General features: G+C 38.7%; 1 protein-coding gene across 3 annotated transcripts in view; it reads left to right on the plus strand.

The window, feature by feature from the left end:
- The window catches only part of znf423 (zinc finger protein 423), a 186,980-nt gene that overhangs the window by 93,447 nt on the left and 70,467 nt on the right, over window positions 1-23,066 (plus strand). The window contains exons 18-19 of one of the 3 annotated variants that reach the window (XM_028042164.1): window positions 1,278-1,362; window positions 6,962-6,982. In XM_028042164.1, the coding sequence (XP_027897965.1) occupies window positions 1,278-1,362; window positions 6,962-6,982 (106 nt within the window). Of the gene's footprint in view, window positions 1-1,277; window positions 1,363-2,207; window positions 2,273-6,961; window positions 6,983-23,066 lie in introns of those variants that run through there. The other 2 variants (XM_028042179.1, XM_028042172.1) reach the window with 2 other exon arrangements.

The raw sequence follows: 23,066 nt of genomic DNA on the forward strand, positions 1-23,066 counted from the left end.
TGCGCAGACCGTCACTATGGTTTTCCTCTCTCCTTATGTATGTATGTGTACGTAGCTGCAGCACAACCAATCAAATTAACAGGATTTGGACGTTTAAAAAAACGCGGCAAAGCTGCAGAGCTCAGGGAACGAAATACGAAATAACCGCTCGAATATGCTTCCGCGAGTAATTTCTTTTGGCTACGTAGGTTATGAACTTTCGACTAAAAACCGAACTGCAACTTGTAAAACATGCAAGAAGAGAATATCGGATGGAGATGCCACGACGTCCAACTTTGTCCGGCATTTGAAGCTTCACAAAGATCGGTAGGTGGCACTTTTCTTTTGCTGTAAGATAGCTGACTTTAGCTAACTTCGAGTTAGCATGTGTACTCCGGGTTAAATTGGTGATTATTTACCATAAATCCGGTCCTTCAAATGCCTCCACAAATAATGTGCACCGTGTTAGCTCAGGAAGCCGGTGGATAGTGAGCGGGGCTCCGGAACAGAAAGCAGATTCTGGACCTGAACACAGGGAACAGAGTCTCTCTGTCCCATCATGATGATGAGCCGGGTCTAGTATCATCTAAGGATGGTTGGTGTATTTGAAGACATCTACGTTGGGAAATTATATTGACAATATATTGTTTTGACAGGTCAGAGAAAAGAGGAAAAAACTGCTGTTATGGTTCTTTGTATTGTGCTGTGGAAATGTCAGCATTTTCCTCTTTTTTTATTGAATATCAAGTTTAACAGAACTGGGCAATAAAGTGGTCCAATTTAAAAATGTTTTTTATACTTTGTGTTCAGCTACACATGTTCTATCATTTGAGATAAATACATATTTTAAAACAAACAAATGGTCTATTATTTGAATTTTATGTATAATTGCAAATTATAAAAAAAAATAAAAAATAAAAACGACTCGAAATGACTTGAAATTAAAGGTTCCTGACTTGAGACTTGACTCTACTTTTGCCTGTCTTTACTTGAGACTTGACTCGGACTTGAGGACAAAGACTTGAGACTTACTTGAGACTTGCAACACAGTGACTTGGTCACACCTCTGCACAGTGTTCCTTTAAATCAAGACTTAAACCAACCTGGTTACAGTTGGATAATTGGAACATTGATCAACTTATTTGATGCATTTTTGCTTGATGACTTTGATGACGACATTTGACAGAAAGTAATGTTTATCGCTTGTTTCATAATTGTGAAACTGTTAGCACTTTGAACCACCTTGTTGCAGAAATGTGACTCATTTTGTTTGATGTCTTTTGTGTTTTCTATTCTAGAAAAAGACCTACCAGTGTATTAAATGCCAAATGACGTTTGAGACGGAAAGAGAGATCCAGATTCACGTGGCTAATCACATGATCGGTGAGTAAAACTGCTTTCTTTTTAATGTGTGTGTTCTGCCGTTGTCATCTTGATGTTGGTTCTGTGGGGCCTTTGTGGCGCTCCAACGCGAATATTTTCCCCTGATAGCACATGCAACACACTCATACATGTTCAGAACACACAAACTGGATATTTGTCATTTGTTGGTTGTTGCGTTGGAGCTGCTGTTCATCTTCTACCTTCTGAGAGGTTGAAATTGTTAATGTTTTCACATCAGATGCTAAAAAGAGTTGATTGGTTCCTCGGTTGTTGTGTTTATTTGTTGCCTAGGTTCGCTTTTGCATTAAGCGATATAGGCATACAGACATTCAGAGACTTGATTAATTGTGGGAAAAGGCTCTAAAGTTTTGCTCTCATTGTTGCCGAGCAGCACAAGTTAAACTAAAACCCTTCCTTGTGGCTTGGATGTTCTTTTGGAAACCTCCTGCGGGACTCTTATTATTTTTTTCTCTGCTCACCACTAATTTGCTGCCTTAGCATCCCTGTCGTCATGGAGATTAACGAGGTGGACCCTCGAGTTGTTCTGGAGGAAAAAATGCTCTGCTCGCCCCACACACACGCACACAAACACATGCACACACCTGACAGGTAGAGGCGCTGATGCACTCCAAGGGGCTGCGAGTGTGTGTGTCTGAGTTTTCCAAGTCGGCTCTGATGCAGCTGCAGAACCTCTTACTTCATCTAGCCAACACACACACACACCCCCACACACACCAGATGGGATTTTAGGTATTATCAGGTCTCCCATAATTGCTGCAGTATTGCTATGAATAGTAAAAAGCTGTTGGTGAACCAGTTATTTTTGGAGCTTATTCGAATTACAGAAAAAGACGGAAACTGGAACTCAGTAAAAGTTGACGTTAGTTGGTCCTGAAGACGAGACACAGAGAAAGATCTGCTGCCGCCATATTCATTTTTAACAACAACAAAAAAACTTTAGACCCAAACGTTAATAAAATGTAATGTTGAGACCCATTTTTGGTTGAAAGCTTTTCTAAGGTGTGACTTATTATTGTCAAAATATTGATATTTCGGGATGTAACAACTGCACACAACTCTGTTATGATGGATGGATGGATGGATGGGTGGATGGGTGGGTGGGTGGGTAAAAAGGTACATTTTATATATAAATAAACAGAGACACTGTTACTGTAAATGCTTGTCAGTCTTTTTGTAGCATTACTTTGCTCAGATGCGTCCTAATTCCTGAAACTGCGATCAGTTGAACGAAGTCCTGTTTCAGGTGCTTTACTGCTACTTTCTGAGTGAGGAGGAAAACTGTGTTTGACCTGGAAATGCTAATGAAGAGAATTATTAAACCTGAAAGAGGAAGACGTTAATTATCAAGTCCTTTTGTTCTCTCGGCTGCAAGGAACTTTTAGTTGGTATTATGAGCAGAAATTAATCCGCAGCTTCATTTACAACAAAAAAAGCTTCGTAACTAAGGGTCAAAAGGATAGAAAAGTAAGTTATGATGTAGAAACGCCAGAAAACATCTAGTAAGCTTCAGACCATCTTCAGATAGCTGGGATGTCTTTTCGTTTGGGATTTCAGGAGGATAATTCAGAGCAAAGCTACAGACTGTTTATAGAGGTCTAAATGTTCAGCTTTTGATGCAAACAATGCAATTTTGGTATTTTCCTTTTAGAAATATTATTTTTATGCAGTAAAAAGTAGTTCACAAGCTTGGCAATGATGCTGTGTGTGTTTATGTCTGTATGCTGGTATAATGGTGCAGAACATGCAAACATGGTGGGAATATTTCTGATCTGGTCCAGTTCTGCTCTTCATTCTGTTTCACTGATTCGCCTCACTTTTTTCTCCCTCAGTGACAAATTCCTGTCATAAAATCGTGTCATAATCTCTTTTTATGTATCAATTTTTGAAACGATAATATTCAGCAGTTTTTAATTTTCATTCAGTATAATTAATATACAAAAAACTGAAGAGAGAATCTGCATCTCGCAGCCAAAGTTTTGAAATCAGGGAACATTTCTCCAGCTGCAGAGATCAGAAGTCGGTAAGACTCTCTGAAAGAAGAGTTTCTTGTTCCACAAGTTTTCTCTTCAATCCTGCAGCAGTGGTTCAGCTGCTCCAAACCACAACTGTTCAACGTGCTGTTAGCTCCCAGGTAGCGAGATGCATGGAGTCCAGTCAGGTGTGTAATTCACACATCTGTAATTCAGGTGTGTGAATTACAATCTGTCAAAATGACTGCTGGCCTTCAGATTTTTATGTCACTATTTTAAGAAAATGGTCAAAGACAGAAAATATTTGGTTAACGCCATCCCTGCTCCAGCCTTACATCTACCACCTCATGGTTCTTTTAGTTACACCATCACAACCAACTAAGTGACATAAATCATAAAGGATGAATATCAAAACTTATTTTTATTCCCTTATCTACTTTTTTGACCAACTAATTTATTTCCAGATTTATAGTCCTCCACTTTACTCAGCAGCATCTCTAAAAAACAAAAAAATAATTAAGATGTTTTTTTAGATTCAAAAAGTCCATTTTGTAAGTGAACCTGGAATGTTACTGCATCCCAAAAATCTGGATCAATAATATCCAATCAACATGAATAATAAAAGATTATATTTTAATTCTCCAATCCATATTTTTTTGATGAACAAGACGTATTTGAACTTTGATTTGACACAAATGTAATGTATTATTCTACTTTTCTCATCATCCTACTCAAAAAGTGAAATAGAAGAATTATTTAGAGGCAGAAATCTCATTTTGCTTGTGGCTAAAATCTTCTTTATTATGTAAACAATACCTCAAATAATAACTTTTATCTATAATTTTCTGATAACTCTGATATAATATCTTGTTCTTCTGTGTAAAACTCTGTTTTTTTTTCTTTTTTCCATCTGGTCCGACCGGGTTTCCTGTAAACTTTTCCTGATCTTTTGTTCTCCGGGTTTTCTGAATGAAGCAGAAAAAAAAAAGAAACGAAAGCTGGTTTAAAACTTTTGCTCAGTGTTATATTTATTCTGAATTATTCTGATGATCAAGGGCCCACACACTGATCTCACTTCATCTTCAAAGTGAGGTCCTTAAATTGCTGCTGGTTCCCAGTTCAGATTCCCTCTGATTGGACCGTCACGCCCCGTGTGTGTTCTCCCTACCTCCGGCTCCGATGTTAATTAAAGCACCATGAGGCCTTTGCTCCGAGACCAGGAGAGAAGAGCCGCTCAGCCACAGGAGGGGAAGGAGGCAGGAAGGTTGAAAGCAGCAAAATTAGCAAAAAAAAAAAAAATCTATCTCTGAACCAAGTTTTTATTATGAAAGTTTCAATTGTTATTTTCTTTTTTGATACATTTTGCTTCTTCCTGTGTTTCCTACACTTGTTCACTCTGGACTTCTTGGATCTGGAAAGTCATTTTTACCTGCAGCTTCATCAGGTTCCAAATCCTTTTTTGGAAATCTGTGGAATATACTACTTCCTGTTTTCAGCAAACATCTATCTATTTATCATTAGCAAATCAACAACAAGGTACTTCTCTGCATTTTATTGCTAGAATAAACAGTAGAAGAACATGTTTACACTTCAAAAACAAAGTCTTGCCAAGTATTTTTTTTACACCCCTCCAGGGGGTCTTTTGTGGGCTCTAGTGTCCCTTATATGATAGTAGGCTGACAGGAAACAGGGAAGGAGAGGGGGGAAGACATGCGGCAAATGTCGTCGGGTCTGGGAGTCGAACCCGCGACGGCCGCGCCGAGGACTCAAGGCCTCTAAATACGTGTCGCGCTAACCACTACGCCACCACGGCACGCCCCCTTGCCAAGTATTTTTATCTAGTTTCTAGTGCAAATGTCTTAGTTCACTTGAATTAAGACAAAACTAACTTATAAGTAACTTTTCAGCCATAAATAAAAGCTTGTTTTAAGTCAATAATTTCTTAATATTGATGAAAAAGAGCTACAAGTGAAATAACCTACCAGTAGTAATCTACCTATATTATTATAACTTGCATTTGGGAAAAGCTGTCTTGTTCCACTGGAAAATTATTTGTATTATAACTAGTATTTGTTCAATATTAAGGAATTATTGACTTAAAACAAGTTTGCATTTCTTCCTAAAAAGTTAGTTTGTCTTCAAGTGTGCTGAGAGATTTACATTAGAAATCAAACCAAAAATACTTTAACATTTTGTGTTTTTCAGTGCAGCACTAGTAATTCTAAATCATGAATGGTTGTGTTTGTTTGGGTTCTGGACGACCGAGCGGTTCCTGGACTTTACTGGATGAGAGGAGGAGGAGAAGACGAAGGTGCACTGCAGACATTGATGGACGTAGTGAGTGAAAATTAACGAGACATGCAGTTTTTTTCTTTTCTTTTGCATATTGCAGCTGCTGAAACAGATCAGCTAATTTTCCAGAGCAGCAGCTGTAACAGTTTCATCATCTGCTCTCCTAAATTTGATAGATTTTCTTTCGGGGTAGCGACTCAGTGTGCTGATTTGTTTCGTTCTCCTCTCTCCTCTCACCTCTCCCTGTCACCATACATGAACATGTATATTTGTTCCTGCGTCTCTCTGGACTGTGTCGCAGTGATTTCTGGCAGCCTTTATTGTTTTCTGCTGTGCAGCTGCACATCATGAAGTAGTTCCCTCCCTGTGTGATGGTGTGAGGCGGTGAGACGGATCACCGAATGTGCGTTGTTTCTGTTTCCTGGACGCCAGTCAGGAAGCGAAAATGGGCTGTTGATTTTTAAAGCTCTGTTGTGACAGAAGCTGTTTGAAATGATGCACTAAACTCATGCATTTCCCTTAAATAAAGTCGTCAACAGCAGGTTTGAAATGTTGCATATGGCCACTAATGCTTTGCTAATCACCTCGGTTAAGATTTCACAGCATGAAACGTCACATTTAGAAGCACAAACAGAACAGTTTCATTGCTCAAAATAAGACGTTCACTTTATCCATGAAACTGTTTTTTCTCTTTTTTTTTTACATTTATTATCGCTTTATTACTTCTTATAGTCGGTAATGTTGGATTTCAGCTAGTTTTGTTGTAGGAATCACCTAAACTAAGATTAGAATCACCTGAGATCAGACCCAAAACCCGAACCAAAGACCCACAACCTGACTTTATTTAACATCTACGGAGAATTTGTAAAACGTTTTGTAAATTTGATTGGAAGCTTCTATTTAACAGGCTTTAAAACCTTAATAATGGACAAGCAATTGTTATTCTGATTCTCTTGTTTATTTCCCAGATATAAAAGGAGTAAATTAAAACTAGAAAGTATGGATCATTTTGCTTTTGTTTGAAAAAAATACTTTGATTTTTGCATGAATAAATACAAAAAAGTAGCACTGAAGACTCAAACATAAATTTCACTCTAAAGCCAACAAAAGAATAACAAAACATGACCAGCAGTGTGTTTGTTTTGTTTATTTTCTTCAGCGTAACGATGAAAGATGTTTTCCCTTAATGACTGGTGAGCTGCGTTGTCTGTAACACTGCTTCCTCCTCTCCCCTCCCGCCTCATTCACAGCACATTTTACTAATCCTGGTCATTCTCTCCTCCGTTCTCCCCCATCCCCACCTTGGATGGCCATAGACGAGCCCACCTGTCAGCAAGGTTTGTCCGCTTTCTGTCTATTAGCTCGCTCTGTGAGCGAGGCAGCGCTGCTGTCTCTCTGCCTGCTCATCACCATGAACATTACCCCCCTTTAAAGAAAATGCTGAAAATTTTACCACCCCTTTATTTATTTCTTTACATTTTCTTACCAAGCAGACAAAGCCATAAAACTGGGGATGCAAACAATGAATTAACTTATGATTAATTGTCACTTAATGGTTTATCAGATTAGAATTTGATCGATTCACTAACATCCGCTTAGATCTTACTTCAGTGTTGTAGTTTGGCCTCCACCCAGAAGAGGGCGCAGCTGGTAATCTGTAAGCAGAGCCAGTTGATACAGAAACAAAGTTGGTGGGGCCATACCAGAATGGGAAAGAATAAAAGGTCCAAACAGAGTCCGGTGTGGGATGCAAAATGCACTTTATGAGGTTTTGTTTAGAAATATAAACACTCAACAAGCTTCTTCAGTTTCAGAATGTTTTTTTGTGTGTATCCAACATGTTATAAACAATTTATTCCTTTTTGTTAAGGTAATACAGTCTCTTCACTGCAAAAACACAAATTTCAGTTTTGCCTTGCACAAGCAAAAATCTCACCAAGTATTTTTGATCTGGTTTCTAGAACAAGATTTTAATACACATTAATAATTTATAAGTAACTTTTCAGGAAGATGTGGGAACTTATTTTAAGCCAATAATTCCTTAATATTGATGAAAAAGTGCTAGTTTCACTGTCAGATTATTTCACTTATAAATAGACATTTTTTCCCATGTTCTCAGTGAAATAATCCACCAATGGAACTTTTTCATCAATATTAAGGAATTATTGACCTAAAACAAGCTCCTATGTCTTGGTAAAAAGTTATTTGCAATCTCATTTTGTCTTATTTTAAATGTACCAAAATATTTGCAGTAGAAACTATATCAAAGTTATTTGGTGAGAATTTTGTTTTTGCAAGACAAAACTCAGGTTTTCCAGAAACTGGCTGCTTATCAAATAATTGTTAATTGATGGATAAGCTAAATCAACTATAGATCAACTCATTAATCAATAACATGCATCCCTAAAAGATACAGCTCAGAAATCCTGGAGAACTTCAGTTCTGATCCACTGCTTGGAAAGAAAATGCAAAGGAATGAGGAGTAACTGAAGATTTTTGCACAAAACTACTATTTGAAAAAGAAAAACTCAGATAAAGTCCAGATTGTCGCAAAATCCAGATTGCATGGTGTGCAGTCAGCAGATTCCTGCAGAAAACTTCCTTAAATTGTTTTAAAGAGACAGAGATTTTAATGTGACACATCCTGCACACTTAACTCCCCTCACCTCCCCATTTACCCGATCCCTGCTGCTGGCTGCATGCTCCATTGTCCTTCATACACGCACACACACCCACGCACACACACCTGCACACAGCTGCCTTGGAGGTATCGAGTGGCCACTCACCTGTATCTAAGTGCTCCCCGTGGACTGTGGTGGCTAATGATGTGTCCTCAGCATGAGCTTTACTTACCTATTTACATCAGTGCACAGTAATAACTGGAACTCACATTCCTCATATGTTTCTGACGTTCGCTTTTGGAGTAACGGAGCAAATTTCTAAAACACCAAACAGCCTCCTGAGAATCAGCTGCTCTGCGACCCTGGAGTCCGACTTTATCAGGCATCAAATCATCTCCGTTTGCTTTTTTGTTTTGTACCTGGAGGTTGCATTTTTTTGCTTTCTATTAGCCTGCAGTCAAATCTGTGATGCGTCCGACTGCTAATGTCGGTGTGCTGTCTAAGCAGCGGTCCCGCGGGTTGCGGCTGAGCCGATGTGTGTCTGCGCGCGCCGCTAAGTGCACACACCTATTGGTACGTACGTTGATGCGGCTTTGGTCTGCTTACTTTGTGTCACTGAAGACTTAATGAGGCGAATAAGAAGCTTTTAGAGTCAGTGGAGGTGGATAATGTGGTTTAAGGCCCACTCATGTAGGGGTGTGTGTGTGTGTGTGTGTGTGTGTGGGTGTGTGTGTGTGTGTGTGTGTTGGCCACCAGATACAAACATGGCTTCTCGTTTCTGCCCTGCTGCACTTCAGCTAATAAGACGGTGGCTGCTCTTCTGTTGGTGTGGAAGATCAGACTCTGCAGCAGAAACAAATGCAGCATAACTCAGCCTCTCTGTGGGGGGGAAGGAGGGAGTCAGCTGGTTTTCTAGATTTACACCAATCAGGCGTAACATTATGACCACTGACAGAAGGGGAAACCGCTGGTGCTGCTGTTGGATCTCCATATGGACGGGATCTGGAAGCAATCACCGCAAAAACAGAAAAATCTACCAAATATTTTGGTCTATTTTCTAATGTAAATATCTTATTACACAGAAATAAGACAAAACTAACTTGAAAGTAACTTTTCAGACAGACATAGAAGCTCTTTAAGATCAATAATTTCTTGATGTTAAATGGAATAAGCAATATTCTTGTTTTAAGACAATTTTTATGTAATATATTTATAATGGCACAATAATGCAAGAACACATTCTCAATGATCAAAAAACTTTAAAATCTAATGAACATTTAACACTGGAACTGGAAGATATTTTAAATATCCAAAACAAATTAACAAAACAACAGAAACTTCAAATAAAATTAATCATGAAACCTCTCTAAGCAAAATTGTTCTTCAAAAAGGGGCCAGATGGATCAAGTGGTCCAGACTGAAGACTTTCGTCATCTTGGTTTTGGTAGAAAAAAACCCAAGAAAAACTATTAGGCTCATTTTAATTTATCATGCAATTAATAGATTTATTGTTTACTCTGACAGGCCTGAGTGGAACTAGCATTTTTTCATCAATAATAATAAGCTCTGGAAATTTGCTGAAAAGTGACTTGGAAGTTATTTTCATCTTATTTCAAGTGTACTAAGACATTTGCACCAGAAGTTAAACCAAAAGCACTTAAGATTTGTGTTTTTACAATGATGGAAGGCAGTAATGGACTAGATGTTTTCTATCATGTATGTAGCTTTTATATATATACAGCTCTGGAAAAAATTAAAAGGTCACTTAAAATGATCAGATTGTCTGATTTTACTTTTTATAGGTATATGTTTGAGTAAAATGAACATTGTTCTTTTATTCTATGAACTACTGACATGTCTCTGAAATTCCAAGTAAAAATTTTGTATTTATTTGAAGAAAATGAAAAATGACGAAAAAGATGCAGCGCTTTCAGACCTCAAATAAAGAAAACAAGTTCATATTCATTTAGAAACAACAATATTAATGTGTAACTCAGGAAGAGTTCAGAAATCAATATTTGGTGGAATAACCAGGAGGTTTTCAATGGAGTTCAGTGCAGTGGGCTCTTCATTTCTTCCAGAGCTGCAGATATACATATATATCTGTGTGTGTACTATTGTGTTATATATGTGCTATTGGAAGAGATTCTTCTTAAATATTCTTCAAAGACGAGAAATGATCCTTGTTGTTTTGCTTGTATTTTTGCAGGGTAAGATGTGACTGAGGCCAGTATTAATATTAATGTTAATAAAACAGACTGAGGCAGGGTGTTGGGTCGCACTCTGATGGTATGAACACGGGAACAGATGACGGCCACCCCCTCCTCCTGTCTTCATCCCTCCCTCCATCCATCCTTCCCTGCATCCCTTCCTCCCTTACCACCTGGAGCCAGCGAGCTGTGACACCAGAGGGAAGGAGGGAGTGATGATGGAGGGGCAGGGGACTGGAGGAACGGAGAAAAACAGGGGAGCAGGGAGGGCTGGATGGAGAAGCAAACCAAGGAACTTCAGTCAATTAAATCGAACAAGAAGATGCAATTATCTTACAAACCAAATCCATGTCATCGTTGACATCACATTGTTCTAAAAGCTTATTTAATTTGGTCAAAAAAGAAAAAAAAACACAATTATGAAAACAAAAATAAAAAGAAACAGCACAAAACTAAGACAGAAATAGATAAACAATAATTAAATTCCTGTCACTATTCGTCTAATATACAGAGATGGGTAGAAAACCCCAAAATTATACTCAAAAAGTAAACCCAAAAATTATACTCACGTAAGAGTAGCGCTACTTCAACATATTTTGACTCAAATAAAAGTAAAAAGTAGCCGTCAAAGAAATTACACAAGAAAGAGTAAAAGTATTTGGTACTGAGTAATTGATCAAATTATCAGCCATTTAATATTTAAAAATTACATCATCAGACAGACCAAAATATAAAGTTAAGTGAAAATTTTTGGTATTTTCAGAATGAAAATGACAATAATTCATATTAGTAACAAAAATAACAAAATAGGGCAAAATAAAAATGTTCCAAATCAGTTTCTTTCAATAAAAAACTTATGAAAGTTAAACAGAAACAGCAGGTGTGTGTCTGTGTCTGATACATTTTTGGTTAAAACATGTTTGTTCTTCATTCAATAGGTAGAAAATCCAGAAATTTTACTCAAGAGTAGAAATACTTCAAAGTAAAATTACTGAAGTAAAAGCAAAAAGTACAGTGTAGCAAAAATAAATAATATAAAAAAAGTTACACAAGTAAGTGTAACTAGTTGCTACCCAACTCTTCTAATATACCTACAGTTATTGACAGTAATTGGCTTACATAATATCAGTGTAATTGATTTTTACTTTACAGGAGTAGCAAAGATGTTCCCTCTCAATGACCAATAAACTTTAATTTTGTAATGAAAAACAATAAATAAAAACAAAATAAAAACCACACACAACCAAAACCATAAATAAAGTAGATTGTGAAGTCTCTGTAAGCAAAATTGCCTTTCAAAAAATATTAATAATCAGAATGTAAAAGAACAAGCAAATTTATTTTTTTACTTTTTATTTTCAATAACTGTTTTATATCAACACATACACATGTCCACCTGTCACAATTCACATCTTATTTACGCAGATTATTCCAGACATTTAACCCACACCAAGCAAACTGGTCGAACAATTCCAGCTCTGCCGAAAGTCTTCCAGGGAATGTTGATGGAGGAAACGCTCCAACAGAGATGCATTTCCTTCAGATAGACATTGGACTCGTTAAGAGACACTTATATTCATCAACATCCATGGATATATACACTGCAATGATAGGGACAACAGTAGACATAATGAGAATACAAACTAAACCAGTAAAAGTACACAAAGATATTAATACAAAATAAATTTGAAAGGTACACAAACAAACAAATAGAGGTATCAAGGTTACAGAACAAGCTAATTTTAATTCATCATGTGATTAACTCATTGCAACAGGCTTAGCTGTACGGTTTTCCCAAACACTACTGTAGCTTATGTGTGTTAAATGAAGAAACTGTTAAATTATATCTTTTTTTGTCCAGATTAACCAATTCAGTAGCAGAGTAGGCTGTTTAGCATTGACAGGGAGGCTTTAAAAAGTGTTTTATGCTGAGATTGAGTCTCATTTTCCTTTCAAATGTCACCATTTGAGAGGAAATAGACACATTTATTTCCAAGAAGCATAGCTGGAATAAAGATATGATAAACCAAACACAAATTTCCGTAATGAATTCCAGTACATCTGTCAGACTGTGACCTGTACGATAACTGGCACTGTTGGCAGGATCGGCTGCATTTGAATCCGGGAACAGAATCGTTTGGAGTTTTTTTTTTTTTCCCCGTCTGTGTGTGTTTGTGTTTTGAAGGCTCGGAGCATGGTGGTCCCCCGGAGAGCTCATTTTGTCGTCTCCTCGCTTGATTTACCTTCCTCTTCTTCTGCAGTTTATTACCAGTCATTACAAGCTGTTTGGAAACCTAATAGGACACGCTGACAAATAGACTGGGAGAGACTCAACCAGGATCAGCATTCCTAACACGAAATGACAATCAGCGTGTGCTTTTTTTCCTCCTCGGGATGTTTGTATGTGTAGCATCAGCGATCTTAACTTAAGGATATATGTTTTTAAGGAATTATGAGTTTCTTTAAATCTTCCTCTGTTTCTCTGTTTGTGTTTAGAGAAAGTCCAGGTATGAAACACACTCTCTCTCTCTCTCTGTGTGTCCCACTCTCTTCAGCTCGTCCAGGTGTGGCTGCACCAGCTGCTAAAGAGAACAGGACACTCACACACGCCCACACACACACACACACACACACACACACACACACACACAGTTCCTCTCCATCTCTGCTGGCTAATTGTCAGAAGAAAAACAAGGCGCTTTGCCTTTCTGCGCTTCATAAACAGGGGCCAAGCAACAATTAACTCCCTGCTTAATTCACTAACTATTCTGAATTCATTTTCTCCTGTGACAGCCGCATCTGTCACAGCTGGTGCCGAGTGGCTGTGGTGTGTGGGTTCGCTACAGACCGCTGCAGCAATGGAACAAAGTTGTGACTTTGAGCAGAAAACGCTTTCCAAGGCTACGTTCACAATGCAGATTGAAGTGACCCAAATCCGATTTCTTTTTTCTGTGAAATTGTTCACATGTCCAAATATGTGCGACCTGTATGTGATCTCCAGTGTGAACTGCAAACGCCCTCTACTTATTGCGCAGTAGAGGGCGCAATAATGTCACACATAGAGAGCGTGCTAAGTGTTTTACCAATCACGATAAAAAAGAAGAAGAAGAAATGCTCTGTGTTTTGCGGGGATTTTACAATTTTAAAGTTGTCCAACCGGAGCCAGCACATTAACAACTTAATCCTTGTTATGGTTCACCATGGTTGTTGTTTTTCTTCCCGCTTGTTCGACTCCGGACGCAGAACAGTGACATATGTCGAGTATCGGTGACTTTCAGGTCGGATAAATGCGACCTGGCCGTTCAGATTCAGGTCAGATTTGAAAATATCACATACGTATCTAATTTAGGATCACATATCCAATCAAAAAATCTGATCTGTGTTGTTCAGACAGTCATAAAAAGATCAGATACATTAAGTTTTGTTTTTTTAAACCCCTCCAGGGGGTCTTTTTGTGGGCTCTAGTGTCCCTTTTACGAAAGTAGGCTGACAGGAATGGGGAAGGAGAGGAGGGAAGACATGCGGAAATGTCGCCGGGTCCGGGAGTCGAACCCACGACGGCCGCGTCGAGGACTGAAGGCCTCCAAATGTGGGTCGCGCTAATCACTACAACACCACGGCACGCCCCCAGATACATTAAGTTTAAAAAAGTCTGATTTGGGTCAATTCAGGCTGCAGTGTGAACGCAGCCTCAAACAGAAAATGGATCACAAGTGAAGGTGTTTGATTTCCACATCTTCATCCTGCAGGATGTTTCTACAAACAGGTGCAAATCCTTTAATGCCAATTGCTGAATGCAACTGAATCCTTGAAATATGATGATCCTCTGGTTGTTGTTTGTTTTCCTGTTGGGGAGAAGTGACTTTTAATTTAAATTAATTGTCAATTTAAAGTCACTTATGCAGCAAAACAATAAAAAAAAAAAAATCTAAATATCTGCTGCAAAAACACCAAGTCATGCCAATTATTTTTGATCTGGTTTCTAGTGCAATTACTCTTAAAATAAAACGAAACAAGTAACTTTTCAGCAAGTTATACAAGCTTGTTTTATGTCAATAATTCCTTAAAGTTTAGTTTAAAAGTACTTGTTCCACTGGCAGAATCTTTCACTCATAATACAGGAAAATTGTCTCGTCATAAGTGAAATAATCTGCCAACTGAACAACACTGGAACTGGAAGATATATTAAATGACCAAAAGAAAACTCCACACAATCGAAACCATGAATAAAGTTGATTATGATGTCTGTAAACCAAATTTCTCTTCAAAAATATAAATAATCAGAATGGAAAATATTGAGCTCATTTTAATTGATCATGTGATTAATTGCTTGTAACGACAGGCTTACTTTTCAGTCAATCACAGAATTTAAACAGAACAGATTAACTAGTTTTTGAATTAAAAATTGTGACCCTAAAAATTGGAATCGAATCGCTCGACACTGAAAGATAGAGAACATTTACCTGCACACAGTCTCTCCAGATCCACCAGAGTGAAATTATTCTGAAATCAGTGCATAAACTGAATGAGTTTGTTGTGATTGCAAACCAACTGAGTGAAAAACAACAGGAGAGGCAAACAAACAGATGCAGACGAAGGAGAGTGCAGGTGAAAGCCGATCAATAGTTAAGAATGAGGAAAGAGAGAACGACGCGGCGTGATCGGATGGATGGAGACGAATAGAGAGAAGGATGGAGGGAGACGGAGGAGGAAGAGAGCGATCTCTGGCAGCTTTTGGCTCGCGCTCCGTCCTCTCGCCGAGCAGCTGGACTTCATTAGTGGCTGGTGTTAATTACTGGGACTGGACACGCGTACGTCCGCACACAGCGGATCTGCAGCGCGCAGTGGCGCGGCGTGCGCGCTGCCGCGCATCCGGTGATTCAGGGTCACCTTGTTTGGACCAGCAGAGAGACGGAGAGGTGGTGCCAGACTGAAAAGCAGAAACCAGAGGAGCTCACACAAGGAGGAAGCTGCTGTGGGACTTATTTATTTATTACTTTATTAGTTTATCAATGTGGTGGTTCAGAAGTTGATTAGTAGAGTAATTAGTGATGGCGGACAAAGGCCTAATACAATAAGCAATCAATCAATAAATCAATTAAGTGCATGATGAATTAAAATGGGCTCAATAGTTTTTCTCTTTTCTCTCTTTCAACCAAAAACTCGATGCCAAAAGTCTTCAGTCTTGTACTTTTTTCTCAACTAGCAACAATTTTGCTTAGAGGAGCTTCAGAATTCATTTTTTTTGTTGTTTCTGTTTTGTTTATTTATTTTAGATATTTTAAATGTCTTACAGTTCATTAGAATTTAAAGTGTATTAATCTTTGAGAGTGTGTTCTTGCCATTACTTCTGTATTGCCTGAAAATGGTCTCAAAGCAACAATATTGTCGTGTATCCCGATAATGTCTGGGACAATTTATCGTCCATCAAAATTTCTTACGGTGACGGGACTTGGCGAGTTTGATCTGAAAAACTGAAAAACTACAAGCAAAACTACAGACCAGAACAAGCATAGATAGATATGTTAGCCAGGAGAATAACTACTAAAAGTTAATATTTTTGTCCAAAATTGCTATTTTCCATGTTTTATATTTCCTCTTGCACTTAAAAACACACTCAGCTGTTTTCTTGGGAATAAGTTAATATTTAGTGTTTCAAATCACCACCCAATTCTTTAGTCACATTCTACCGGCTCTGCGCTGTTACCTAGCAACCCAAGTGAAATTCCAGCATGTTTGGTCAGCTGGTTTTTCGGTTGTAAAATGGCTGTTTGAAGAGACTGCTTGAAGAGTGCTTTGTTTTGTTTGTTTTTGGGTTTTTTAAGCATTTTTTTTTATGTACTTAAAAAAAAACACTACTAGGTATTATGGTACAAACTAAAGTGTTAAGAGCTTAAAAATCACTGGGATAGAGAGGAAGAAAAAATAAAGATAAACACATAGATAATAACATAAATAAAGGATTAGAAGTTATTATTGTTGTTGACTTACCATCCAGAAACCACTTACTCAATTCTTGTTGGTTGTGCAGGAGGCTCTACTAGTGCTTTTCAAAGATACATGGTTGCATAGTTGTGGATCTGTTTGCAGTCATTTTCATGTGAGAGTGTAAACATTGAGTTGGGGGCGTGGCCAGCAGCAGCTCATCTTAATTTAAAGTGACAGAGGCCCTAAAACATTCTGAAAAGAGAACAAAATAGGCAGAACTAACAGACTAATATTACATTATCTAAAAACGATTTTTTGCAGAAAGTGTAATGAATATAATGAATATGTTTTGCATAGGCCACAGACCCATCCTAACCTGTTCAACAGGTCACCTTTAAATAATTGTAGTCAGTATTTTTGACTATTTCTTTAGATTAAAGCCTTAAAAAGTTTCTCTCCATCAGCTGGTGACTTGTTTAGGTTTTGTCTCATTGATTGTTTTCCGTTTCTGATGTTTTCCCCCTCTGGCTTCGCTGACGTGATGTTTCAGGAGACTCCCTGCTGTTTGTGTGTGTGAGGGGACGAAAAAAGGAATAAAAATCCCATCAAAGCAGAGAAGATGAAATCCATGTGAGGCAGGAATTAGAGAGGCGTGTTGGAGTTCATTCAGAAATATCTGCAGAATAAATCAGCTTCCTGAAAGCTGCAGCGGTCGGTGTTTGTGTGGATCTTACAGTGACTCACTGAGTCAGACCGAAGCAGTCGAGCTGCAGAGCAGAGAATCCGTCACTCTGGACTCAGAGCTGGTTTATTTATTTATTTAAGTGTCTGGAAACGCCCAGAATTAAATCTACCCATCCATTCATCCCTTCTTTCTTCCTTCATCCTTCCTCATTTCTTTTCTTATTTCCTTCCTTCTCTCCTTACTTCCTTATTTTCTCTTTTCCATCCATCTTTCCTTCCTTCATTCTTCTCTTCCATTTGTCCTTTCTTGAATTCTCTTTCATCCGTACTTCTTTCCCATCTTCCTTTCTTTCTTCCTTCCTTCAATCCTTCCTCTCCTCCCTCCTTTCTTTCCTGCATTTATTCCTTCCCTCCTTCTTTTCTCCCTTCCTTTCTTCCTTCGGTGCTTCCTTTCCTACTTCCCTCGTTCCTCCCTACCTACCCTTCCCTCTGTTCCCTTCTTCCCTCGTCTCCTTCCTTCCCTTATATCTCCTGCTCTTTCCAGGACAGACTCATAATACATCTAAATTATATTACATATTTGTATTTTCTCCTTGAACTTTGTAGTGAAAACATGAAACTGAGTTCTGATTCATCACATGAACCCGGCTGCGGTTCTGCTGATGTGTCCAGGTGGGATCCGGCTTCATAGCGGTTGATTTAAAACAGCCTCCGTCACAGCAGGAGGCGGGACTCTCTGTCCTGCTGTGACGGAGCCTGAATTATAAGCAATATTTTTATTTTTTATTTTATCTTAATTACACAACAGAAAACAGGAGGAGGAAAGCGCGATCACGAAGAAGAGAGGAATGTTAAAACAACGCTGCAGACTGCGGCTTTTATCTTCTGCCTCTAAACAGATGTCTCTTTATTGCAGCACAAAGGCCTGCTGACAAACACACACACACACCTACCTCATCCTGAATAAATCAATGTGTTCTGGTTGCTGTGATTTCCCAGGGTGCTTTGCTCTATCCCCCTCTGGGTGAACAAGGTGACAAAGCGAAGGAGAGACCCTCGCCTTCACTGCCCCGTTTTTGACCCTCTGTTTGCTTATTCTTCACTGTGAATAGATTTACTCTATGATTATTTCTATTTTTTTTTTTTTCACAGTTTTGAACAAATTCCAGAAGTTTTTTTCTTTAATGGCTTTCATTTTAAAGTGCAGCTAGATTACATTCACTGTAAAAACACAAAATCTTACCAATTTTAATTTTAATTTTGGTCTAATTTCTTAGCACACTTGGAATAAGACAAAACTGACTTACAAGTAACTTTTCAGCAAGATATAGAAGCTTGTTTTAGAGTCAATAATTCCTTAAAATTGATGAAAAATTACTCGTTCCATTGGCCGATTATTTTATTTATAATAAGACATTTTTCAAATGTTATAAGTTAAATGGACAGATTACTATGGAATGAAGTGTATTAAGATATTAAGAAATTATTGACTTAAAACAAGTTTCTATATCTCGCTGAAAAGTCACTTTTAAGTTAGTTTTGTATTCTTCTATTTTTGTATTCTAATATATTTACAATAGAAACTAGATTAAAATACTTGGTAAGATTTTGTTTTTGTTTTTTTCAGTGTTTTTCAGATTCAGATGAAGACTGAGTTGTGAAATTACAATTCAAAAGAATAAATACACTCTTGCATGTAGCCACACACATTTCTCCAGGCTTTATGCAGCCCGTGGCTGTTCACCATGTAAATACAGATCATAATGACAATAATATGCATTAGAATATTTACAAAGCCTAAAATCTAAAGGAATCCATTCATTCCCTCATAAGACATTCATCTGGAATGCTTCGTCATTTTATCCAGTTTTTCTGCTCGTATCAAATTTGTGCCGAGGTGTTTAAGAGAGACAGATCTTATTCATCTGAGGTTGTGTCAAGTATCTCTGAGCAATCAGTATCTTCCCTGCAGCAGACAACAGTTAGTGCAGTCTCAGTTTGGAGAAACATAAAAAATGTCTCATATAGAAGTCAAACCAAGAAACTTTCTTTCCAGCTCCATTAAAATTCATGTTATTTTATTCGAAATCACCTCCAGAAAAAAAACTAGCTCGTTATTTAGTTCATGTGTTTTAAGCTTACTTCTTTTCTTCCAATGTAGTCTGAGCACATTAACACTTCCAACCTTAACTAGTCCTCAGGGATTCCTAAAATCTGTAATTAGTTAAATGTAAACTATGGATAATAACATTTTTCACCAATTATCATTTTAGTTATAGCATCATGCAGCTTATTTACCGTATTTTTTGGACTATAAGCTGCTACTTTTTCCCCACGCATTGAACCATGCTGCTTATAGCCCGGTGCGGCTTTTCTGTGGACTTTTCTTCAACCACCAGGGGGCTCTTTAGCAGGAAGGGAATCATTGGAAGTCAAAATTGGAAATCAAAGAAGAACATGTTAATTTTCATTTAGAACAAGTGCATGTTAGCAGCAGGCACGACGGAGAAATGTTTTCAAAAGCATACGCCCTCATCAAAGAAAACAACACGTAGAAGTTCATATGATGCAGCTTTTAAGTTGAAGGCTGTCGATCTGGCAGTACAGGAGGGAAATGGAGCCGCTGCACGTAAACTCGGCGTGAACGAATCCATGGTTCGGCGTTGGAGACACAGGGCTGCGTCCTTAATAGCAGATTTATTGTGAAAACCAAGCGCGGTGGAGATACCAGAAGTTTAAAGCCCGGTGTGGCTTATATATGTATGTTTCCAGTTTTTAAAAAAAAAAAACTTTGTGGGTGCAGCTTATCGTGAGGTGCGCTCTATAATCCGGAAAATGAGGTACATTTCTAATGGGGCAAATTTATCAATATTTGTAGATATTTTTAAATATTAAAATATTTTTTGTCTTTGTTAACTTTAAAGGAATAAGCTGAATTTAGTTTAACTGTTGGCTTTTTTAGAACAAAAAAGCCAACAACATAATGCAGCTTGAATAAAAAGTCTGATTTACTCTTTCTGAATGGTGAACTCATTCATAGTCTGATCAGAACCAGCGTTAAATCTTCTTGCATCTGCAAACAGATGATCTCACAGCTTCTCTGAGGCGTCTTTTACATTTTTTAACCATAACAGTATTCAAGGCATGTACATAATGCAATAATAAAGCTCTGAAAGCAGAGAAAATGTGGATAAAGTAGCGGGGTGTCTGCGACTGATGCACATTGTCCCACACAGCATTAAACGCCTCACCTGCGGTGCTCCGTCACCTGGATGTGCCGCCTCTGTTCTCTGGCGGTTTTTATGATCTGCAGCTTTATGTTATTAAATCTGCTGCATGGTTTAAGGAGAATGGGAAGGTGCTTCATTCTCTCTTTTTATTTATCAGATTTTGTTTTCAACGTTGTCCCTCCTCTTCCTCCTGGATGGGAGACGGATCATTTGCGTCTGAGCCAACCTGCTAATGGTGGATGGCAGGAAACGATATACTTCATGCCAAATATGCACACATGCACAGGATTTGTACCAACAAACAAAAACATTCATCTGGAAATCTGCATACTGACACATTCCCTAATTTCCATCCATATGTACACATCCAGATATACAACATTCCCACTAATGCATCTGCATGCTCCCCGCTGCATTGCTCCTGGTGCTGGGCTCCCTCTCTGCTCTGTGCCGGTCCTCCTCCACCTCCTTCTCCTTCTCCCAGTACATCTGGCACGCTCAGCTGCCGAGGAGCGCCATAATTATCCCGCCGGAGACGCACACGCCTGCACGCGCACACACAAGGCTTCCCGCGCTCTTTGACGGGCGCTCGTCTTCGGCGATCCGCGCCGCTCCCTGCTGCTCTCCGTCACTACCGGGGCTTCATTAGAGTGTGTGCACCGTGTTTATGCGTGTGTGTTATGTGTGTGCCGATGCGTGGCGCCTTTGGATACCGTCCAGATGTTTTTTCTTTATAGTGGAGGAGCCGGGCGTGTCCTAGATGCAACTGCCCTGCACTGTGTTTTAAACTTTTCTGTCTGTCCTACATATAACGTCATTTTTCTTGCCAGATATTTACACCAGCGTCCGGTCTAATTAAGCCGTCATGTAGCAAAGCTGTGAAACAGCAACTCAGCACCTCGGTCACACATGCAAGTCTCATCTTTGGCAAGCAAACCTTTAACAATAAATCTAACAGAAAACTGTAATACAGTAACACAGGCCGCTACAAGAGGTCTTTCTGCCAATAACCATCACTATCTACAATAACTGTTTGAAGAATCTGAACTGATATGATTTTAATTTCCCTTTGGGATCAATAAAGTATTTCTGAATTTTGAATTTGAATTTGCTGGCTAGAGTAGACCTTCAGAAATCTTAACTTTGGCAGAAATGTCACCTTCTGACATTCTTCAAGACGTCAACGTTGGCTTGTTGAGAAAATTTCTTTTTCTGCAGATGATGACCTTGCTGATGTTAAAGAAGGTTGTTAAGAACTCTGTAAGCTTTTAAAATAATCTGTTCTTGTCAGTTCCTCCTTTATTTATAGTACCAGCCATTATCGTTTTTTAGGAAAACGTTCTGTCTCTAGAATCTTTAACAAAATGGTTTGTGTAAGTACTATGGAGTAGCAGTTGCACAAACTAAAAGACTAGTCGGTTCTTTGCTCTGCTGTGACTTGTTACATATCAAGTTGATTTTTCCAAGAAGATGAAAGATGAGGAACTTGACGAGTTTGTCAGATAGCTTGAAGTAAATATTTTACCAAAACGGTAATGCAAACTCCAGCAAAGGCTTCTGGGATAATATGCGGCATGTTACATTTTGGGCTCTTTTTCATCCATCCAACTGATCAGCGTCACCCTGCATGTTGAAATCTCTAACCTGACAGCTTTACGCGCTTATAAAAATATGCTGACAACATTTGGAAACATAGTTCAACCTGCATCCTGAGGATCTGACAGTCTGTAGCTGTCAGTTCATCCTGGAAAGTCAGAGAGCTGCTGCTGTGAGTCACCGGAGCAGCCCGCTGCACATCGAGGGAGAGCTACCTGGAGTGGCAGGCAGGTCCTCTGAATTTAACTATAATCAATGAAGTTTGGTTTATAATGTTCCTATGTGCACAATTATTTGTTTGTCTAGAAAGTCCAGTTCGTTTAGGGAAGGGTTAATGTCTAATCGGAAGAAAAGTCTGGTCCACCTACAAACCTAGGAATTGGTTTGACTAATGTGAACGCCAAGCGGACCGGAGAATACTTCAAAAGCAGGAAACGGATCAAAGCGCAAACCATTCTCGGTACATAAAACCAAAGTAAACGCGAAGTCTAATGCTAGCAGGAGAAACGGCTCATTGTGCTTTACCAAAGACAAAAGAGAAATCCTACAACCACTAAAATATAACGCTACTCCATTTTTAAAATTTTGTGAAGAAGGAAGTTGCTCTCAGTGTCTTCTTCTGAGGTTTTTGTGTGCTTTCCATCAGTTGTTCTTGGTGCAGCGCCCCCACAGGTGAGGATGGGAACATGTTGCTCAAAGGGTTTGTTTGGTTTGACTCAGTGCAGTGAGACAGAGAACATCAGCAGCTGAAAAAGTAACAGATGTAGCAATTTTGGTCCCCAGGGGAACCGGACTATCATTCTACACCAGGGGTGTCCAAAGTCGGTTCTCGAGGGCCGGCATCCTGCATGTTTTAGTTCTTTCCCTGGTTTAACGCACCAGGGTCAAATGATGGCTCATTAGAGGCCTAAGAAGAACACTGACCTGCTGAAAAGGTTGTTACTACCACCAGAGAGAGAACTAAAACATGCAGGCTGCCGGCCCTCAACGACCGACTTTGGGCTCCCCAGCTCTACAGTGTCCAAGGAGATGATACTGCTTTGGGTTTCCATGATGAAACATCTAAGGATGAGTTGCTAAAGATACTTTTTCCATAAACTGAGGTTGATATCAGGTAAAGGAGCAGGACAGATGTCAGTCATTACCTGTACC

Source organism: Xiphophorus couchianus, chromosome 2 (assembly GCF_001444195.1).
Source record: "Xiphophorus couchianus chromosome 2, X_couchianus-1.0, whole genome shotgun sequence".
NCBI classification, from domain to species: domain Eukaryota; kingdom Metazoa; phylum Chordata; class Actinopteri; order Cyprinodontiformes; family Poeciliidae; genus Xiphophorus; species Xiphophorus couchianus.